This window comes from Xyrauchen texanus, chromosome 6, assembly GCF_025860055.1.
Source record: "Xyrauchen texanus isolate HMW12.3.18 chromosome 6, RBS_HiC_50CHRs, whole genome shotgun sequence".
Lineage (NCBI taxonomy): Eukaryota > Metazoa > Chordata > Actinopteri > Cypriniformes > Catostomidae > Xyrauchen > Xyrauchen texanus.
In genome coordinates this window covers 47,077,389-47,098,534 of record NC_068281.1, presented here as the reverse complement: position 1 = coordinate 47,098,534, position 21,146 = coordinate 47,077,389, and the positions used below count along the sequence as shown (strand labels likewise).

The 21,146-nt window shown below is 39.9% G+C and overlaps 2 protein-coding genes across 3 annotated transcripts in view; both read left to right on the top strand.

Annotated features, from left to right (window-relative positions):
* Positions 1 to 17,592, top strand: part of LOC127644559 (gastrula zinc finger protein XlCGF7.1-like) — a 120,009-nt gene extending 102,417 nt beyond the window's left edge. The window contains exons 1-3 of one of the 2 annotated variants that reach the window (XM_052127779.1): positions 6,594 to 6,636; positions 7,417 to 7,663; positions 15,638 to 17,592. In XM_052127779.1, the coding sequence (XP_051983739.1) occupies positions 7,579 to 7,663; positions 15,638 to 16,560 (1,008 nt within the window). In that variant the 5' untranslated portion in view covers positions 6,594 to 6,636; positions 7,417 to 7,578 and the 3' untranslated portion in view covers positions 16,561 to 17,592. Of the gene's footprint in view, positions 1 to 6,593; positions 6,637 to 7,416; positions 7,664 to 15,637 lie in introns of those variants that run through there. The other variant, XM_052127780.1, reaches the window with a different exon arrangement.
* LOC127644548 (gastrula zinc finger protein XlCGF26.1-like) overlaps positions 1 to 21,146 on the top strand; it is a 91,263-nt gene that overhangs the window by 33,029 nt on the left and 37,088 nt on the right. The window lies entirely within an intron of this gene.

The following is a 21,146-nucleotide window of genomic DNA, read 5'->3' as shown; positions in this document are numbered from 1 at the left end:
AGCAGTAAATATTGTGCTAGTACTAGTATTGAACTACAAGAAACAAGACAGTTGCAAGCCTTTGATTAGAGTTATGTAAAGCTTTTGATGGCAAAGTTAGGCCCTAGAGATGTGGTGACAACAGCTGCGCAAAAGGGGCCCAATTAGATTTTTTTGTCATGCGGCCCAAAATTTCTGGCGGCACCCCAGGCCCCAAGAGATGTCATTTAGTTCCCCACATCCCTGAGGGAGGGAAACGACATAACTAACCTGGGAGCAGGCCACGCCAGCTGCAGCCTTTTCTCTCTCTATGTTTTATTCCATAGAGTGTTAGATGCGGCTGGGGCCATCTAACGCTATAAAACGTATCGGGGGTGGCGTTCTTTTCCAATCCTATTGTAAGGCAGGGTGCCAATGTGTTTGCATTCAAAGGCAAAGAGCAAATGTATGATCTTTGAGAAAATCAACAAACTAATTTTCTCGCAATTAGCAACTCTTCCTGAGGCACCACACCCCACTGAGCGGAGACTGCAAATTCACACCTCATTTTTGCCCTTCCACATCTGTCCCATTCTCTCCTCTCTCCCCTCACCCATTCCTCTTCAGCTCAGAATCACCTAAGATCTGTATGTAACAAAAGTCTATATCTGATGTATGCAAATAATGTAACTAGTGTAACATGTTTGGAACCATTTAAAATGTCTCAGTGCGTCTGATATAGTGCTCTTATTCCCAGGTTTGTAAACTTAATGACAACAAAGTTATGAGGTCTTTGCCAAATGCTTTATAATTCTGGTCTGTCCCCATCCCTGCTTGTATGTTAATGAGGTATGTCCCCAGGACTTCCAAACCTAACCACTCCCAAAATCCCCTTTGTCCATGGTTTGGGTATTTAAGGAGGTGTGACACATTGCTCAGGGCTCTCTGTAGTCCGAGGAGCCCACACAGTTTACTGTGTGTAATTTATATCAGGTGATTGCAATTTGAATTTCTTACGTTTTGATAAAATGTCTAACTTTGACTTATCACTGTCTAATTGGAATTGATGAATTGATTGTTACCTGGCCAATAAATTGTCAACATTTGATTTGATTCTGACTGACACTGACATTGTGTTTCCCAAACAGATTAAACGATTCGTATGTTGACTAATATTTGACTAATATTTGGCATCGATTCAAGTGCACTTGGTTTGCAAAGACAAAAATGGAATTTCCGTTTAGAACAGCAAATGCTGCTTGACCAATCTAAATTTGGGTGTCTTACCTCTGTTTTAATTTGATGTTTCTCCAGATAAGTGTACATGGGAAACCACACATGGCCAATCCAAAGCTATTACAAGAGAAGTTATGTTGGTCAACTTACATCTGTAATAGTGGCCGTGACCTCTATTGAAGAAAATATTAAGTTACATTCAAGTGTATGCAATTCCATGGGGCTATACTGAAGTATCTTTGATTGTGTGAACTTGAACGTGACCGATCTCAAGTATATAGCAATTACCTCTGTTTGATGATCCAATACTGGCTGCTTGTGATCGTGAGACCCGCGGAGAAAAACACGCGAGGACCTCAAACGACATAGTTTCTTAATCTAAACGGGTAAAATATAGTTAAAGGAGTTAAAAGAATAATCAAACATTCGCTCACTTTTAATGGTACTCAGATATCATTAAAACCTTTTTCATTTATGGAGTCAGATGAAATAACGAGGTAATACATAAGAGAAAATGTATGTCATTTACTATTGATGTTGCATAACAAGAAAGACAGTAACGCGCAGAGACCTTCACCCATATTATTGGAGACCGTCATTGGACCGATAAACGGGCTTACACTATTCTTTCAGGGGGAAAAGATCCCACAGAAACCACATCCTGCCCAACAGGGGAGGTTAACATGTGGCAAATACATCACATGGGCTTACCAGCCACACATGGAAGTGGCGCGGTGGTAGGTCCTGCCTCAATGGAGAGGAGCTTTACAAACACAGCTACCAGGGGGCTGAGGGAGCTCTGCCCAAGGAAAACATGGGTCTGCTGACAGGGGGACTGTACCGCGGAAAATACATCACAGGGGATATTGGAATAATCAGAATCTGTGGAGCACCTATTCCATCGCAGGCAAATTTGTACCTGCGCGCACCGGACACAGCAACGCTAAGGCTGGGTCTGCCTCCTTCCGTGGCAGAGCTTGCAGGTTCACTACCTGATCCCTAAATATGGTAGTAGGAACCTTGGGCATGTAGCCAGCTCTATTAATTTTTACTATTAAAGTTTGCTGCGTGGTAATATTAGTGATGGGCTAGCATTAATTAATGTTAACTCTTAAGCTAACTAAGGCCTCCCGCAGACCCTCATTTAAAATAAATAAATAAATATATATATATATATATATATATATATATTTCCCGCTGATCACTCGCACTTTAAATGTCTTTGATTTATGTCGGGTCGACAGTATACAACAGCGAGTTACAGTTAGTCCAGTACCCCTGAATAAAGCAGGCAGGATGCTTACAGGCGCACCCCGAATGACACCCACACAGAGGGGCGATGAGGAGACCGACATTAGGCTGAGTCTCTTTGTTGTTGTTGTATTTTTTTATTATTCAGTTGAATAATTCAAGCTATTTGAATGCTTCTTTGTATAATTGAGTATTGATAATATTGAGTGTCTGATAATAATACAACAAGTGCTGTTCAAAACATGCTGTTTGTTAGGGCCGATTGTGGCTTGCAGCTTTCTGGAGAAACGCTCATTCAAACAACTTCACACTCAGCATCCTGAACAATATACCTGTCATCATGACATAGTCATAGTCTTCTAGCAATGCTATAGTCTATGTGTCATTTGGGCACAAACAATTTATCGCCTCAAGGCAGTGATTAAAGGTAGTGTGTGTGACTCTGATGTCACGTACACTACTTTCCACAGTGGAGGATGAGTTAATAAACTGTATGCCTCACTGTTATTGCACTCTTATGTGTAAGGCTTAAACATTGCCTTCCTCACTTTGTAATACTAAATTAAACAAATACATAATATATGTGTGTAATAAGCATTTAGATGTGTATCTTTTTTTTTAATTATTATATAATACAGGTGACACATTTGCCCTCGATTTTCTTCTGTTATATCAGTTATTTACCCCAAACCTATGGGCAGGAAGCAGATATTATTTAAGAATAAACATTAACTTTGTTACACAAAAGACTCAATTACAGGAAAATCTAAAATGTTAACCATGGATAACATTTATGATGTGGAAAAACATAGACACGATCACTGTTGTGAACATGCTTTCAGCACCCCTGATAACAAAACCTTGCTGAGGACAAAGACATACTGTAGTAAAGGACCACTCATCCTAACAACTTCAACCTCGAGACTGCACTTATTTGGTTCTGCCCCAGCAATACACCTGCCGAGTTTGATTTAGATCGGATGAGTGGTTGTCAAGAAAAATGACGAATAGACACAAATACAGAGATTCCTTGCCTTATTTATGCAGAGATATAAAAATTCATACTTTAGAAATATGTATAAGTGTTTCTGAAACTGTGTGCATGGTGTAGTACATTGCAAAATGTTTAGGGTTAGCTTTTCACAGGTAAGCCCACTACAGGTCTGTGGCTGGTGTCTCATTAGGGCTGGCCAATATAATGTACAGTAAAAGCAATATCATGATTATCTGCACTTAATAAATCATTTGAATCAACAGTATTTTTAGTAATGGAAGAAGCCTGGCTGAGAGGCTGGACTGAGGGCTTGTAGGCCTGTTGTAGGGCAGGTCTTTACCAGACATCACCGGCAACAATGTTGCCAAATCCCACTATGCCCTCATCACTACCAGCTGTTGCCAATTGTTTTCACCTGTCTTCCATTACAAAATGTATCCTTGTGTATATAATGCCCTGGGGTGTATTCCAGAAAGCAGGGTTAATTTACCATCACTTATAAACTCAACTCTTGGTTGAGTAACCCAAAACTTGCCTACTCATGGTTTGTGGGTTCTATAGCACCTGCATGGGGTTAGTTCACTCAACCAAGAGTTTGAAACTCAGAGTTTGTGAGCGTTCTCGGATCACTGAATCTATAAGTCACCATGGAAAAAGATGCTAAGAAGAAAGGTGTGCCATATTTCAGTGAAGCAGAACATGAAGTTTTAATGACTGCATACAAGCATTATTTCATCTTCACTCGTAATAGCGATAGGAGCTACACTGGTGTAGGACTGTGAGTTTGCTTGACAGAACTTATACTGAATCATTGTGTGAATTTTTAATAAATAAAACTATAAAGTTCTACCGTACATATAAAAGCTTAATTAAACAATAATATTAGATCTCTCTCGCCTATATTTATATTTAATGCACTGAACTTCATTATGAGTATAACATTCATATTCTATTAATATTGTGATAATAGGCTATAGGTTTACTATATATTTTATTTTAAGATTCATTTTAATGGTATTTACATGATCTGTGCATGCTAATTTTATATTACTGTATGTCATGTGAACTGAATGTAATTCCTTTATTTTTAATACCATTTGACACAGTTGGGGTTTCTAAAAACTAAAATCAGATCACATTTAATTTCCCACAGTTGCTGATGGTCTCATATTAATAGACCCTCTTTCAATTGTAGTATCTCCAAAAGTTGTCATCATTTTCCATTGATTTAATGTAATGTTTTTTAGCAGACCACACATGATTATTCATGTGCATTTTAAGATGAAGATCTGCTGTAACAGAGGTGGACAGTGATAGGAGTTACATGTCCAATGTGTGCTTTTCGCATTTGATGTGACATTAAAACTTGTCATGCCGTGTTGTCATGTACAGTAGGGTCCATCTGCCTCCAGCAACTTGGTAAAGAATTAAATTATGTTATTTTTACTGAAGATCATGTGTCTGACTATACATTATAGATGTTCATGATTTGAGCATTAGAAAGCTCTGCCTCCGACGAAATATGCCGTCTCCCCCTCCGAACGTGCCTTTTGGACCTCCGGCCACAGCTTCCTTCTTTCACGATCTCCAGCTAAAAAATTCTCCACGAACCACAGACCATTATCTTTCAGATGTGAAAAATTATTTGCAGCCTTCCAAACAGTGTGTCTGTAAGACCAAATGGAAAATTGCATAATGGTCACACTGGGTCGTTCCATACCCACTTGCTGAATCTTCCCGAGATGTGAACCACATCAATAACATCTGGGAGTTTGTCCTGTGCACTAGGAAGAACACTATTGCAGATTTTAACCTGCAATAGGTTCATCCATCCTCCGCTGCATCTGAGCTATGGGCCGTTCAAAATCAGCCAAATGCCATTCAAGACTTGTGACCTTCTGAAAAACAGCACTCAATTCAGCTGACAAGTCATCTTTTAACAGCTGCGAGATCGGCGATTTACTTGGGTTGATAGGCAATGAAGGAAACTCATCTTCAGCTAAACCAAACATATCTTCCTCACTCGCGCAAGAAACTACATAATAATGGCAACTGCTGGTTACCGAGCATGTGTTATCACTAGCCTGCTTAGCAACAACCGAAGAGTAATTCGAATAGCCATGTTTACGCCCCATGGCGACACTGTACAATGGCACACTTTAACTCGAAGATGTTAAAAATAGCAAACACAGTGTACAGATAACTAAAAGTCCTTTTTGCACTAACACGTCTGATCAGGCAGCCATCTTGGACCCCCCCCCAGGATTGTATCCCTTAAAATTTGTAATAAATTGAGATGCCAGACGATGTCTAACATCATTGGATGTGACTGTATTAGAGTTTAGAGGCTTATATTAAAGGGTTATATAACGGCCGTCCACTCGTTCACGAGAGAGTCGAATTCCGGCACATGACGTAGGCGTAGTGTAAGCTCTGGTGAGAAGTGATGAATGCAGAAGCTCAGAGGATAGAGGAAGCCAGTGAACATGCGGACGGCCGTTACCGGAAGCCAGTGATTATAGTTTATAAAGTTATGAATATGGATATTTTTCTTCGCTTCAGAAGGCCTTTATTAACCCCCTGGAGTGGGGATTACTTTTTTGATGGATGTGCTTTTTTGTGCTTCAAAATCTAAGGTACCATTCAATCCGATTATAAAGCTTGGAAGAGCCAGGATATTTTTTAGTTTGGCTGAAAGAAGAAAGTCATATACACCAAGGATGGCTTGAGGGTGAGTAAATTTTCATTTTTGGGTGAACTAAACCTTTAATAATCATAGTTATATTCATGTTTAAAAAAAAAATTCTGTGTCCAGTTGCATGAGTGTTACAAAATAAAAATAAAACGGTGCTTGTATTCCTGTCCAAAAATCTGCATCTTTTAGAGAATTAAAAACTATGCTTCCACTACTGCTCAGAATTGCCTGATGAAACTGATACATATTGATAAAGTTGGTCATATAGAATAAAATTATGAGTGTGTTTTGTAAAATTATGAAATGGTCATCAAATCATTTTTTAAATAATATTTTAGTAACGATAAAGATACTATATTAGTCAAAATATAATAATTATACCCCCCAGATAATATTTTGATTTAAGAAATAGGTAGTATGAAGGACTTTTATTTTGAATTTATGAAACGTTGTGTTGTTGTGACGTCATAAAGCCGCGATTCAACGGTCTGCTCTGTTTCAGGTTTGTCTTGAGCTTTTAATGTGAATAAAACTATGAAAAACGTTCAAGATTGCTGCAAACCTTTACAAACGTGTTCCAACTACAAGAAAATGTTATTGAATTAATTTTTTGTCGTTTTATGAGGTGCTGATAGTTGTAAATGTTTGTGTATTGTTCATTTACAGGTTTAGTTTTTACTTTCCGTCAGTAGATATTGAGATTACTTGAATGAATATGTTCAGAGTGTTGGTTTAGCAGAGATCTCAGAGTTACAGGAACACATTTTCTCGTTATATTTATGTTTGTTGTGTATCAGCTGCTGCAGGTTCGTGTGAGGATGTTACTGGGCTATATTTACAATTCGTGCCTTTTAAATCCCCACTGCAAGTTTTGATAATGTTTAATTTTATGCATTACAATTTAATAGACATAATTCTGAGTACAAGTTTATTAATATCGCTTTCACGTCTGCTTTACAATCTTCTGAGTATTGAGAACGTGAAATAGACTGATAAACAGACTATTTCTTGCTCTGCGATAGCCAAAGTGTAATAATCTCTGAAGTCCTTGATGTTTCTTTTTTATCAGTTATGTTTGCCCTGATAAGTGTCTGTGGTAATGAGGGTGACTGACTGTAGCCGTTTACCAATAGAATCATTTTACTTCCTTTTATTTTTCTTATTTCTATCTGTTTTTACTGTTACATTTATTTATGTGTTTTGTACATTTAAAATGTAAAGCAGAAAGGCTTAAAGGTGTTAATACAGAAGAATTTCTGACATTTATTTTGAATGTTGGCAGGTCTGATCATCACTACCACACAGTGATTGTGAATCCACTCCCAAATCAATTCAGCAATAAATGCTCTGAATATTCCTGTCATCTTTGAATTGAAGAAGAGTTTCCAGAAGAGCAGGACAAACTGCAAAGTGTGTCAACAATTTCTGACATATTACTGCAAAGATGGATTTTATTAAAGAGGAGAGAGAGGACATGGGTTATCCAGAACCACACAGAGAGAAAAATGAAGAAACTGAGGAACAAATAGGTTTGTGTCCTTTCTTTATTATTCTTCAATAATTACTGCTGAAGTGTGATTTGAGTATCTCAGATACATCTTGCATAAATGCCTACACATTTTGCGTAAGAGTAAGTTTTTTATCATAATAAACTCATCACGGTGCATTCTGTGATAGATAGCATTGTATGTATTCTTCCCCCAGGAAAATATCTTAAAAGGCAGCATAATTAAGATACCTATCTTTTGGAACATTGTTAGCATCTTGATGCTGTCTTAAAATGCTGCTTTCAGAGGATGCTCACAAGGTTTTGGAACAGACCCAATGTGCTTAAAGGGATAGTTCACACAAAATATATGATATCCCAGGTGTGTATGACTTTGTTTCTTCACCAGAACACATTTGAGGAAAGTTTGAAAAATGTCTTCGCTCAGTAGGTCCTTAAAATGCAAGTGGACAGTGATCCAATGTTTGAAGCTCCAAAAATCAGACAGTCAGCATAAATGTCATCCATAAGAAACCAGCTGTTAATTTAATGTCCTCTACTTCAACACGATTGCTTTTGGTGTAAAAATAAAATGATATACATCCTTTTTAAACTCCAAATCATGCTTCCGTTCTGCAGTGGCAAGTGTGTTTGACATAATCGCATTGGCATTTGAAAAACACGAGAACTGAGGCACGTGCGTTACAGCCAGAAGAGCAACGCTGTTTACGAGTGAGGAGGAGAAACACTACAATAGCTTCGTTGGTTTTGGTTTAGATTTGTATTTATCTGTTTCTTTTCTCACAATGGTGCATTTGTGTGCTTATCCTGGATGTCTCAACCGAGTGGAGAACGTGAGATTACCTCTGTATCATGACAACGCAAATACATCACAGGAGAGACCATTTGAACTCAACCCTCTAGGAAGCATTGGATTATACTTATAGAGTATTTAAATATTGATCTTTTTTCGCACAAACTGATTGTTTATACTAAGAAGACAAGTCGTAGTGATGACAATTATGCTGACTGTGATATTTGGAGCTTCAAAAGTCAGATCACTATCCAGGGCTCCAGACTGCGACTAAAATGGTCTCGAATGCAACCAAAAATAATTTATTGCAACTATAGTTTAAAATCTAGTCACCATTGTCGGGTTGTTTGCGTTAATATGCGGTTTTGTCATATATCATCTTGTGAGTTATTAAATACATCATTAGAATATGCACCAGTGTCTCTCAAGCCACTTTTTACCCATTCTGTTTCTGACGAGCTCGCTGCACCGCACACAACAACAAACCCAGCACGAGAGAGCTGTGACCAAATTACTCTTTTGAACCAGATCTTTTTCATAATTCACCCCCAAAAAATAAACATAGGGTTTGAACGCAGGAGCTCAGGTTAGCACGCAGGAGCTCAGGTTAGCAGTTTGAGTCAGATTCACTTTCTCAGTTAATCAGCCGTCAGTGAGCTCACAACTGGATGTGCCGACATTTCAAAATAGTCCCATGTGTATTTCGGGCTTCTTTATAATTAAAAGTCCCGTATTGTATTGATAAATCCATATTTTTAGGATGTGTGGTGTGAACGGCTCTCTTGAGATCAATCCACAGCATCTCTATTGGCTTAAGGTCAGGGCTCTGACTGGGCCACTCCACAAGGTGGAGTTTCTTTTTTTGAATCCATTCTGTAATGGTTTTACTTTGATGTTTAGAGTCAGTATCCTGCTGCATCACCCAACTTATGCTGAGCTTCAGCTGTCGCACAGCCACCCTGACATTATCCTGTAGGATATATTGGTAAAGTTTGGAATGAATTTTTCCCTCTGTGATGGCAAGTAGCAGGGGAGTTTCTAGGACTTGAGGAGGTTCGGAGATTATTATGTTTTTTTCTGCACTCTGGCACCTTCCTTACAATCAAAATACAGTGTTTTCCACAGGATTTTGTGAGACTATGGGGGGTGGACGTCCGACCCTCCCCGTAAGAAGATTTTGTACATTGTACATTCTGGTGCACTTTGAGAGCAAAATAACAGAGGATAGTGTTGTGCTCTTGTAAACAATTGTGTGCTCTTAAAGCTGCAGTAGGCATTCCACCCTGATTTCCTGTGTTTGTCTGTGGTTCCTTGGATGGCATAAACAAAATACAATGTTGTGCGTCTGTGCATTTTTGTGGGTGTGCATTTGTGAGCAAGAGCATTGCTTCAAATTGCCAAATGTAAGTTTACTTTTCAGCAGCTGCGAGTGATGCCATTCTTGTATAGCTTTTCCATAGCTAAACAACTGTTTACAACCCCACTGAGTCGCAGAGGTGCGCTGACTTTGCTCCAGACTGTGTGTTCATGTTTGTGAGAGCGAAAAAGAGGGGTAGGGGGATCGCGAGGGTGCTTTCCACTATGAAAGGCTGATTAGGGCGAAATACATTGAAACATTTGCATATTATTAAAGTTCGGGATAATATAGAAACAAGTTTACTGATCGAGTTGCAGGGGTGACTTGATACCAAGAGTCTGATTGTTTGTCACGTCTTGAGTCTCTTATGTGCATGTCATCATGTGTGGGTGAGACGAGAAGGGTTCTTTTCAACCGAAAATGAAAAACAAAATATAGGATATTATTTACATTGCCATTCTTATCAGATTTACTTAATCAATGTCTGTGTTTTAGTTGGTAATTTTGCTGTGGTAGCCTGTACGGCTCTTTGAAATGACTGAAATAATTTAGTGAAGTGATATGGAAACGCTGGCCGGTCATGACCTGGAACTACTTCATAGCGTGCATTTACTAGAGAATAACTGCACAACTTAGAACATCTGGCAACCAATCAGCATCAAGCGTTCAAAAGATCTGTGGAATAAAACATATTATACCACGGGTCTTTTGAATACCTGATTCTGATTGGTTGACAGTACAGGAAAAACTCATGTGCGAAGTTTAAGGAGTTTAATGACATGACCATGGTGGGTCTCATCAGCTAGAAGGACGAGTCAGCATACAGAGAGGAGGTTCAGTGGCTAATGGACTGGTGTAGAGCTAACAACCTGTCTCTGAATGTGGACGAAACAAGAGAGATGGTTGTTGACTTTAGGAGAGCACAGAGTGACCGCTCTCCACTGAACATCGACGGCTCCTCTGTGGAGATCGTCAAGAGCACCAAATTCCTTGGTGTTCACCTGGCGGAGAACCTCACCTGGTCCCTCAACACCAGCTCTATTACCAAGAAAGCCCAGCAGCGTCTCTACTTTCTTCGAAGGCTGAGGAAAGCACATCTCCCACCCCCCATTCTCACTACATTCTATAGAGGGACTATTGAGAGCATCCTGAGCAGCTGCATCACTGCCTGGTTTGGGACTTGCACCGTTTTGGCCCGCAAAGCCCAGCAAAGTATAGGGAGGACAGCTGAGAAGATCATCGGGGTCTCTCTTCCCTCCATCAAAGACATTTACAAAAAACACTGCATCCGTAAAGCAACCAGCATTGTGGATGACCCCACACACCCCTCACACAAACTCTTCACCCTCCTGCCATCTGGCAAGAGGTACCGAAGCATGCGGGCCCTCACGGCCAGACTGTGTAACAGCGTCTTCCCCCAAGCCATCAGACTCCTCAATACTCAGAGACTGGACTGATGCACGCACGCACGCACGCGTCCTGAGTTGCACTTTAAATATTGTCACTTTATACCTGGCTGCTACCTCAATAACTGCTATGTCCATAGAACACCATCTCATAGTATGTTATGTTTACATTTGGCATTTTTAGAAACTGTCATCTTTTTGCACTACTGTGTACTGGTCGGCGCTGCACTGTCTCTCACTGTGTCTATTGTCCTGTACATTTTTAGTAATTCATTGTACTGTCACGTACTTTTTGCACATGCACTTTATATAGGTGTTATTTAGTCTGTGTAGTCTCATGTGGTTCTGTGTTTGTCCTATGTTGTTTTATGTAGCACTATGGTCCTGGAGGAACATTGTCTCGTTTCTCTGTGTACTGTACTAACTGTATATGGTTGAACGACAATAAAAACCACTTGACTTGATAAACCCTCACGCTCCCCCTCTCTTTCGCTCTTACACTACACACATATAAGCATTATGCACAGCCATCATTTCAGTGGGGTTGAAAACGGTTGTTAAGGTTTACAACGGAATAGCTATATACAAAAATGGTGATACACGTGTTCTCTCTCAGTTTCGGAGTTTCTCTCTTTTGACCACACACACAAATGTGCTCGCACATGCTTAAACACACTACCTTGTTTTTCCAGTAGGCTTTGCAATCCTCCGTTGCTAGTTCTAAAGTGACATTTACAAAATATCAACGAAGGCTCGGACTGTATCAAAGTGAAATGATTATTCCATGGTGGAAGAAAGTAGTTCCACTCACAAGAGCACTTTAGGAATAAAAAACAGAAAATGTGTTGAGATAAAACCCTGAACGATGTCTTACGGTGTGGTAACCATGGTATAAGCAGAATAACTGACTCTGGCCAACTGAATTATTGAAAAATAATAATTCCGCTGCACATCATGGTTGCATTACCCCTTGGGTGTGCATTATTTTTCAATAATTCAATGGTACATAGTCAGTTACTCTAACCATATATCTGTCTTTCTTTTTCTTTTTTACTTCTGGTGTTGTACAACTCTCCCAACTGAATTCAGAGTTTGCCAATGATTTTACGGGCTGTGTTAATCACTCTAGCCAGGATGTTTCCATGTCTACAGCTAAGATGACCACACCAGGATGTTAAATTAAATGCAAGCACATTCTCTGCCAGTGCTGCATAAGCAATCCCCAGGATGTTCTGACTCACAACAAAGCCATTTATTTTCCTTTCCATTGCATATATACACTCACCTAAAGGATTATTAGGGAAACCTGTTCAATTTCTCATTAATGCAATTATCTAATCAACCAATCACATGGCATTTGCTTCAATGCATTTAGGGGTGTGGTCCTGGTCAAGACAATCTCCTGAACTCCAAACTGAATGTCAGAATGGGAAAGAAAGGTGATTTAAGCAATTTTGAGTGTGGCATGGTTGTTGGTGCCAGACGGGCTGGTCTGTGTATTTCACAATCTGCTCAGTAACTGGGATTTTCACGCACAACCATTTCTAGGGTTTACAAAGAATGGTGTGAAAAGGGAAAAACATCCAGTATGCGGCAGTCCTGTGGGCGAAAATGCCTTGTTGATGCTAGAGGTCAGAGGAGAATGGGCCGACTGATTCAAGCTGATAGAAGAGCAACTTTGCCTGAAATAACCACTCGTTACAACCGAGGTATGCAGCAAAGCATTTGTGAAGCCACAACACGCACAACCTTGAGGCGGATGGGCTACAACAGCAGAAGACCCCACCGGGTACCACTCATCTCCACTACAAATAGGAAAAAGAGGCTACAATTTGCAAGAGCTCACCAAAATTGGACAGTTGAAGACTGGAAAATGTTGCCTGGTCTGATGAGTCTCGATTTCCGTTGAGACATTCAGATGGTAGAGAATGAGAACATGGATCCATCATGCCTTGTTACCACTGTGCAGGCTGGTGGTGGTGGTGTAATGGTGTGGGGGTTGTTTTCTTGGCACACTTTAGGCCCCTTAGTGCCATTTGGACATCGTTTAAATGCCACGGCCTACCTGAGCATTGTTTCTGACCACGTCCATCCCTTTATGGCCACCATGTACCCATCCTCTGATGGCTACTTCCAGCAGGATAATGCACCATGTCACAAAGCTCGAATCATTTCAAATTGGTTTCTTGAACATGACAATGAGTTCACTGTACTAAAATGGCCCCCCACAGTCACCAGATCTCAACCCAATAGAGCATCTTTGGGATGTGGTGGAACGGGAGCTTCATGCCCTGGATGTGCATCCCACAAATCTCCATCAACTGCAAGATGCTATCCTATCAATATGGGCCAACATATCTAAAGAATGCTTTCAGCACCTTGTTGAATCAATGCCACGTAGAATTAAGGCAGTTCTGAATGCGAAAGGGGGTCAAACACTGTATTAGTATGGTGTTCCTAATAATCCTTTAGGTGAGTGTATATATAGTTTGTATTGTCAGTGAAGCTCAATTTACTATCTAGATATGTAATTGTCGATTTGAAACTCTCAACAGTTTCAGCAGGATGCTTATTTATTACTACTGGAGATACTATGACTTGTTTTGTAGTGCTTATCACCAGTTCTTCAGTTTTATTCATATTCAACTACAAAGCACTGTCGTTGTATCATTTCAGTAAAACATCTGCTCAGTACATATATTGCTCCAAGTCTTTTCCATTGTCATTGCGCTGGAGGCCCACCAATGCCACATAATAATTTTATTTAAGAAAAGATAAAAATTGGACTTACAGATCATGAATTCATTGACAGAGGTAAAATAATATTAGTTAGGATACAACCACGAGGAACCCATGTATTAAACTTTCGCAGATGAGTTTTTCCTGTACTGACAGGCCCCACAACCCCACCCACCCCCCGCATGATATCTTTAATTCACGCTATTATAAGGTCCCACAGTTAACAGTGCATGTCAGAGCACAAACCAAGCCATGAAGTCCAAGGAATTGTCAGTAGACCTCCGAGAACGACACCATGTACCCTTCCCCAGATCTGTATCGAGGTACAGAAAAATGTCTGCAGCATTGAAGGTCCAAATGAGCACAGTGGCCTCCATCATCCGTAAATGGAAGAAGTTTGGAACCACCAGGACTCTTCCTAGAGCTGGCCGCCCGGCCAAACTGAGCGATCGGGGGAGAAGGGCCTTAGTCAGGGAGGTGACCAAGAACCTTATTGTCACTCTGTCAGAGCTCCAGCACTTCTCTGTGGAGAGAGGAGAACCTTCCAAAAGAACAACCATCTCTGCAGCACTCCACCAATCAGGCCTGTATGGTAGAGTGGCTAGACTGAAGCCACTCCTCAGTAAAAGGCACATGACAGCCCGCCTGGAGTTTGCCAAAAAGCACCTGAAGGACTCTGACCATGAGAAACAAAATTCTCTGGTCTGAGGAATCAAAGATTGAACTCTTTGGCCTGAATGGCAAGCGTCATGTCTGGAGGAAACGGCTGTGCACCGATGCCCCCCATTCAACCTGATGGAGCTTGAGAGGTCCTGCAAAGAAGAATGCGAGAAACTGCCCAAAAATAGGTGTGTCAAGCTTGTAGCATCATACTCCAAAAGACTTGAGGCTGTAATTGGTGCCAAAGGTGCTTCAACAAAGTATTGAGCAAAGGCTTTGAATACTTATGTATATGTGATTTTTATTTTTTATTTGTAATAAATTTGCAAAGATTTCAAACAATCTTCTTTCACATTGTCATTATGGGGTATTGTTTGTAGAATTTTGAGGAAAATAATGAATTTAATCCATTTTGAAAAAATGTGGAAAAAGCGAAGTGCTGTGAATACTTTCCGGATGCACTGTATATCACAGCAGGTGCACTGAAGGTCAGATAATATATGATCAAATATATAATGTGGTTTTTAGATGTTTGTAATGATTGATTATGATAGATAATATGTGATTGCAAATGTGCTTTGTGCGCCATCATATTTTTGTTGCAATGCAAGATGGGATTCAGAGTTTATCTCGTCATAGAAGCATACAAAAGGACAAGCATAGAAGGTTCTAAAAACCTAGCCCTTCCACTTTCAAAGCTGGAAGTGGTTGTGACGGATGAAATGATAGAAGGCTCAAGCCCATCTTGCATTGCAACAAAAATAGTCTGCTGACTAGTTTGTGCTGTATATTTTTTGTATGAGGTGAGAAATCATGGCCGCAGCGCTGCATCAAAACAGTGCACTCCTGCACTTTAGTGATTGTTTGAAGGTTTGTTACATAGAAAAATAAAGACATTATGTATAATAATAAATGTTATGTCCCTCTGTTGCCTGTAAACAGCAGCACGACTAGAGATTGCACATGCAAAAGGGTTAAAAAGACCTTCATCTTACATATGGTTGGACTAATTTCTTGTCATTTCACTTTTTCTTCTTTTAGGCCTGATGAAAGTGAAAGTGGAAAGTCAAAAACTGAATGAAAAGGAGAAAAATCAGGATCTTCATACATCCATAACTGTAGAAAAATCTGTTTTCTCAAAGACTGAAAATAATTCCTCACAACAAACAACTCAAAGCACGGAAGACACAAATAATTTCACCTGCCCTCATTGTGGAAAGAGCTTCACACGTAAAATAACCCTAAAGGAACACTTAAGAATTCACACTGGAGAGAAGCCTTTCACATGTCCTCAGTGTGGAAAGAGATTCAGACATAGAATAACCCTAAAGGAACACATAAGAATTCACACTGGAGAGAAGCCATTCACGTGTCCACAGTGTGGGAAGAGTTTCAGACAAAAGACAAGCCTTAATGCCCACATTAGGGTTCACACTGGTGTGAAGCCTTACACTTGCTATCTGTGTGGAAAGAGCTTCAGACAAATAGGATGCCTTTATGTCCACAGAACAGTTCACACTGGAGAGAAGCCTTACAAATGCACTCAGTGTGGAAAGAGTTTCCCACAGAAAGAAAGCCTTAAAAGGCACATGAGAGTTCACTCTGGAGAGAGACCTTTCAAATGCAATCTGTGTGGACAGAGTTTTAAATCTTTAAATAATCTTCGACGTCATATTCAGTCTGTGCACACTGGAGCAAAGTCATTTAACTGTGATCAGTGCAATGAAAGTTTTAACTTGGAATCAAACCTGAAGAAACACCTGAAAATTCACAAGGACCCTCAATTGTGTTCTTTTTGTGGAGAGAGTTTTTCATGCCCACACCGTTTTAATGAGCACCAGAAAATTCATACTAGTGGGAAAACTCATGTGTGCCCTGAGTGTGGCGATGCCTTTTCAGGAGTCGGCAACTTGAAGATGCACCAAAGAGTCCATATTAAAGAAAAATCTAACAACTGTTCATAATGTGTATAGAGTTTCATTCACTCAGGAAGTGGGAAGAGTTTGACTGAATTAACCGAATCAAGTACCCAATTGACTCATTTAAAAAAAAAATTGAAATATACTTTTGTAATGTCTCCTATCAGTTAAATTTTTGTTACATTTTGTTCACTGTTGAAAGGTGCTGATGAATTGTGAATTTGAAAATGGAACATTAAAATCAAGATTATAGAATCTTAACCAGTCAACTACTAACAGTTATCTGTGTGAATGAAAAAAAGTTGGATTATTCCTGAATTCCAATTACATTTTTGCTTTGTAAAAACAAGTCTAACTTGGGCATGGTTGAAAATATGTCTTTTATTGCATTCAAGATTGTATCGCGGAAAGCCTGGAATTATCAGGACATTTCAAAACTGTGTTTCCCAAGCCTACTGTAGACAGTCATGCAAGTTGAATAAATTGTTAAAAGTCATGAAAATCTCTAGTGAATATAATTTGCTGTCCTTGGAGACTTTGTAATTCCAGCTGTTTTTATTTTTATTTTATCTTTTTGGAGGCCCAAATAATTAAACTGTATAAATGTATTGTCCAAATTCTTGGTGGACTACTTGGCATGGAATTCCTCCCCAGCTTATCTCAATAAAATGTTTCTAAACATTTATACAATAGTCATTAACAGCCAGAAAAGTTATGGAGAGTAATTTCTCAAAAAGAATGGAAAGCCTATTTCCAAAGTCACTACAATGTAGTTGATATTGTGCTGATTGCAGAGATGCGTTGAGAAATAAAAATGTTTTATTGCCTTGATATCACTTAGAGACTACTATCTATGGCAATGAACACAATTCAGTTGAATACGGTTGGCACTCTCCTTTTTAGTTCTTAATCCCATTCTGTACACAGTTCAGTAATTTGCAGCAGTGACATCTGCTTTCTACAACCAAATAAACTCCTGAAAAAAAATCAGGTACTTGCACTGCACTTTCATAAATTCTACATATTGTATACAGACTCTTGTTTTCTGTACACACAAGCCACATAAACACTGCAAAGTTTTGGGAGTGACAACGGCATTTTTTGATATTGAATCCCCTAATGTATCATTTTGAGTGTGTACAGAATACAGGAGTTTCTCCTGAAATTGCGGTGATTGGCGATTGATAACAATAGCAACGCTTTACAATCTGTCACCTGTGAACAAGAAACTTGGATGCCACCACTATTTTAACCCATTTTATGTTTAATATTTTTACCAAAGAAATTTTATATTGAGTGCGTTTACATGCATTTTAAACGTTTGATTTTATTCTAAATAAAGCAATAATTTGTCTTTTAGAAATTTCATGCAAACACATTAGTCCGGCTGGAATCGATCTAGTTCAGTTTTTGTAAAATGCACCCAACAGACCTATATAATGAAATTGTAGATCGCTTATACATGTCAATTAGTCAACATTTGTCCTCTGGGTTAAGCGCATGCTCTGGAAAAAAAAAAGTAGAGGTGCTGCGCGACGTGTATTTTAGTGTATTTAACAATAACTTGTGTGTGTTTCATTCAGAAGTGATCATCCCTAATGCCCTATTCCCCTCACAGGCTTTAATATCCACTCTTAGCCCTTTTCCACTGACATGGTTCGGGAGTGTGTTCCTGGGCCTGTGCTAATTTTTTCCACTGCAGAAAAAGCCATTGTGGGTCCAAAAACTTGGTTCTACTATGGCCCCATAAGCTTGCTTTTTTTCCATGCAGGAACCGATTACGTCATGAGGCAGAGGCGGCATAATATTTCATCACCAGGTAAAGTTTTCCTAAACAACAACAGTAGCTACCGTCTTCAGGAATTGAAAAACACTTACGGGTGTACAGGGACCATAAGAAGGACTTAAGCAAAAGTGACAGTAGACAGAGAAATGATGTTTTGGACCCTGATACTGAATAGCCTGCTATCAAACCGGGGCACTGAATTCAGTCAGTCATAGTTGAGTAAAACACAGAATCGCCAGTGTCCTCTACAGCTGATCTCAGTAAGATACTATGTTTGCCAGCTTTTTTAGCTTTGTTTACACTGTCATCCAGAGGCAGACTGGGAAGAGAAATCGGCCCAGGATTTTAGAATCAGAATCATCTTTATTGCCAAGTATCCTTACACATGCAAGGAATTTGTCTTGGTGACTGGAGCTTCCAGTGCACAACAATACAAAAACAGCTGCAAGACATCGATAATAATAATACAAAATTTAAAAATAATTATTATACACAAACGTACAGATACACATATGTAGTGCAAAATACAAATCTGTTATGTACAGTAAAAAAAAAGTTATTGCTCAATGGGGCAATTTAACAGTTCATGAGATGTATAGCCTTAGGGAAAAATCTGTTCCTGCACCTGATGGTTCTGGTGCTCAGAACTCTGAAGCGTCAGCCAGAAGGCAACTGTTCAAAAAGATAATGGGCAGGGGGCAACAAATAATCCTCTCAGCAGTCCGAACTGTCCTTTGTATTCTTCTGATGTCTGATTTCATAGCTGAACCAAATCAGACCATTATTGAAGTGCAGAGGACAGACTCAATGACACCTGAGTAGAACTCAATCAGCAGCGTCTGTGGCTGGTTGAACTTCCTAAGCTGGCGAAGGAAGTACAACCACTGCTGGGCCTTTTTCACAATGGAGTCAACGTGTGTGTGGGGGGGTCAGTTTTGGGGTGTTCCTCCTAAATTCCACAATCATCTCCACCGTTTTGAGCGTGTTCAGCTCAAAGTTGTTTTGACTGCACCAGACAGCCAGCTGTTCAACCTCCCTTCTGTATGCAGACTCATCGTAATCTCGGATGAGGGCGAAGACAGTGGTGTAATTGCAAACTTTAGGAGCTTGACAGAGTGGTTCTTAGTGATGCGGTCATTGGTGTAGAGGGAGAGGAGTAGTGGGGAGAGCACACATCCCTTGGGGGAACCAGTGCTGATTGTACAGGAGCTGGAAGTGAGTTTGTCCTGTCTCACATGTTGCTGCCTGTCCATCAGAAAGCTAGTAATCCACTGACAGATAGACATGGGAACAGAGATTTTGTGTAATTTATTTTGGAGTATAGCTGGGATGATGGTGTTGAAAGCCAAACTGATGTCCACAAAAAGGATCCTTGCCTATGTCCCTGGTCTGTCCAGATGTTGCAGGATATGATGCAATCCCATGTTGACTGCATCATCCACAGACATCTTTAATCGATAAGCAAACTGAAGGGGATCTAGAAAGGGTCCAGTGATGTACTTCAGGTAGGCCAACACCAGTCTCTTAAATGATTTCATGACCTCAGACATCAGGGCGACAGGTCTGTGATTTTTGGTTTCTTTGGGACCGGAATAATGTTTGAGCCCTTGAAGCAGCATGGGACTTCACACTGCTCCAGTGATCTATTGAAGATCTGAGTGAAGATGGGGGCCAGCTGGTTAGCACATGATCGAAGACACGCTGGTGAGACGCCATCTGGGCCTGAGACCCGGCTCACATCATCTTTACTGATCTTAAGTGCAGGTTGAGTAGCAGGAGGGGGGTTGCAGGAGGTGTTGGTGTTTGTGTGAAGTGAAGGTCAGAGTGGGTGTGGGGTGTGAGATTGGGGCCTTTCAAATCTGCAGAAGAACACATTCAGATCGTCAGCCAGTTGCTGGTCCACCACAGGGTTGGGGGTAGGAGTCCTGTAATTTGTGAGTTATTTCAAACAAAACTCCTACGGCAAGTAGAACAACTCACAGTTGATAAAGAGTGCTTCCAAAATAGGACAGCATATTCTCTTTAACGTTGTTACATCTGTACACCAACTTTTATTGATGTAAAAGCATATTCCTCCGCCTCTCGTTTTTCCTGTTAACTCTGCTATCCGCTCTGAACAGCTGAAAGCCCGGCAGATGTAATGCGCTGTCTGGAATGGCTTCACTAAGCAGTTTGAAAAGTCCTTGTTTGTACGGGTGATTAGATGTAGTTCGTCCGTTTTGTTAGGGAGAGAGTGGAGATTTGCTAGATGAATCCTCAGCAGCGCTGCTCGAAAGCTGCACCAACGGAGTTTGACCAGCGCACCAGCGCTCCCTCGCCTGCGAATCATAGCATGTTTAAACGTTCGTGGCTTTATGTTAAATTAACAGGTGGGATTACGTGAACATAATATTATATGCTGTGGCAAAAATCTAAATATAACTCTCTGCTACACCAACGTTTATAATGATTCCAATGTTGCAGTTTACAGAACTTAGCAAGTCATACTATAGTTTATACAAATAATATAATTAAATTACTTGTCATTTTTAGTGTAGATGTCATCTCTGGCAATCTTGTTGATCAATGCATTACTCCATATGTTTAAATATGTTTTAAAAGTGAGAGGAAATGCTGCAAAAAAAACACTGTGGACTCTGTCACAGACTGCGGGCACTACTCTTACCTGTAAACACCTTTGCAATCATTTCTAACTACTACATTTCCTTCTGTATAATATACAATAGTTCCTGGGTGCACACATGAACTAGGGCTGAGTTTATCATATCTCTTATTATCAAAAACACCCAAAACACTGTAACTGGTAATGAGAATAGATTTAAAGGTTATTAAGTTTACTCTCTCC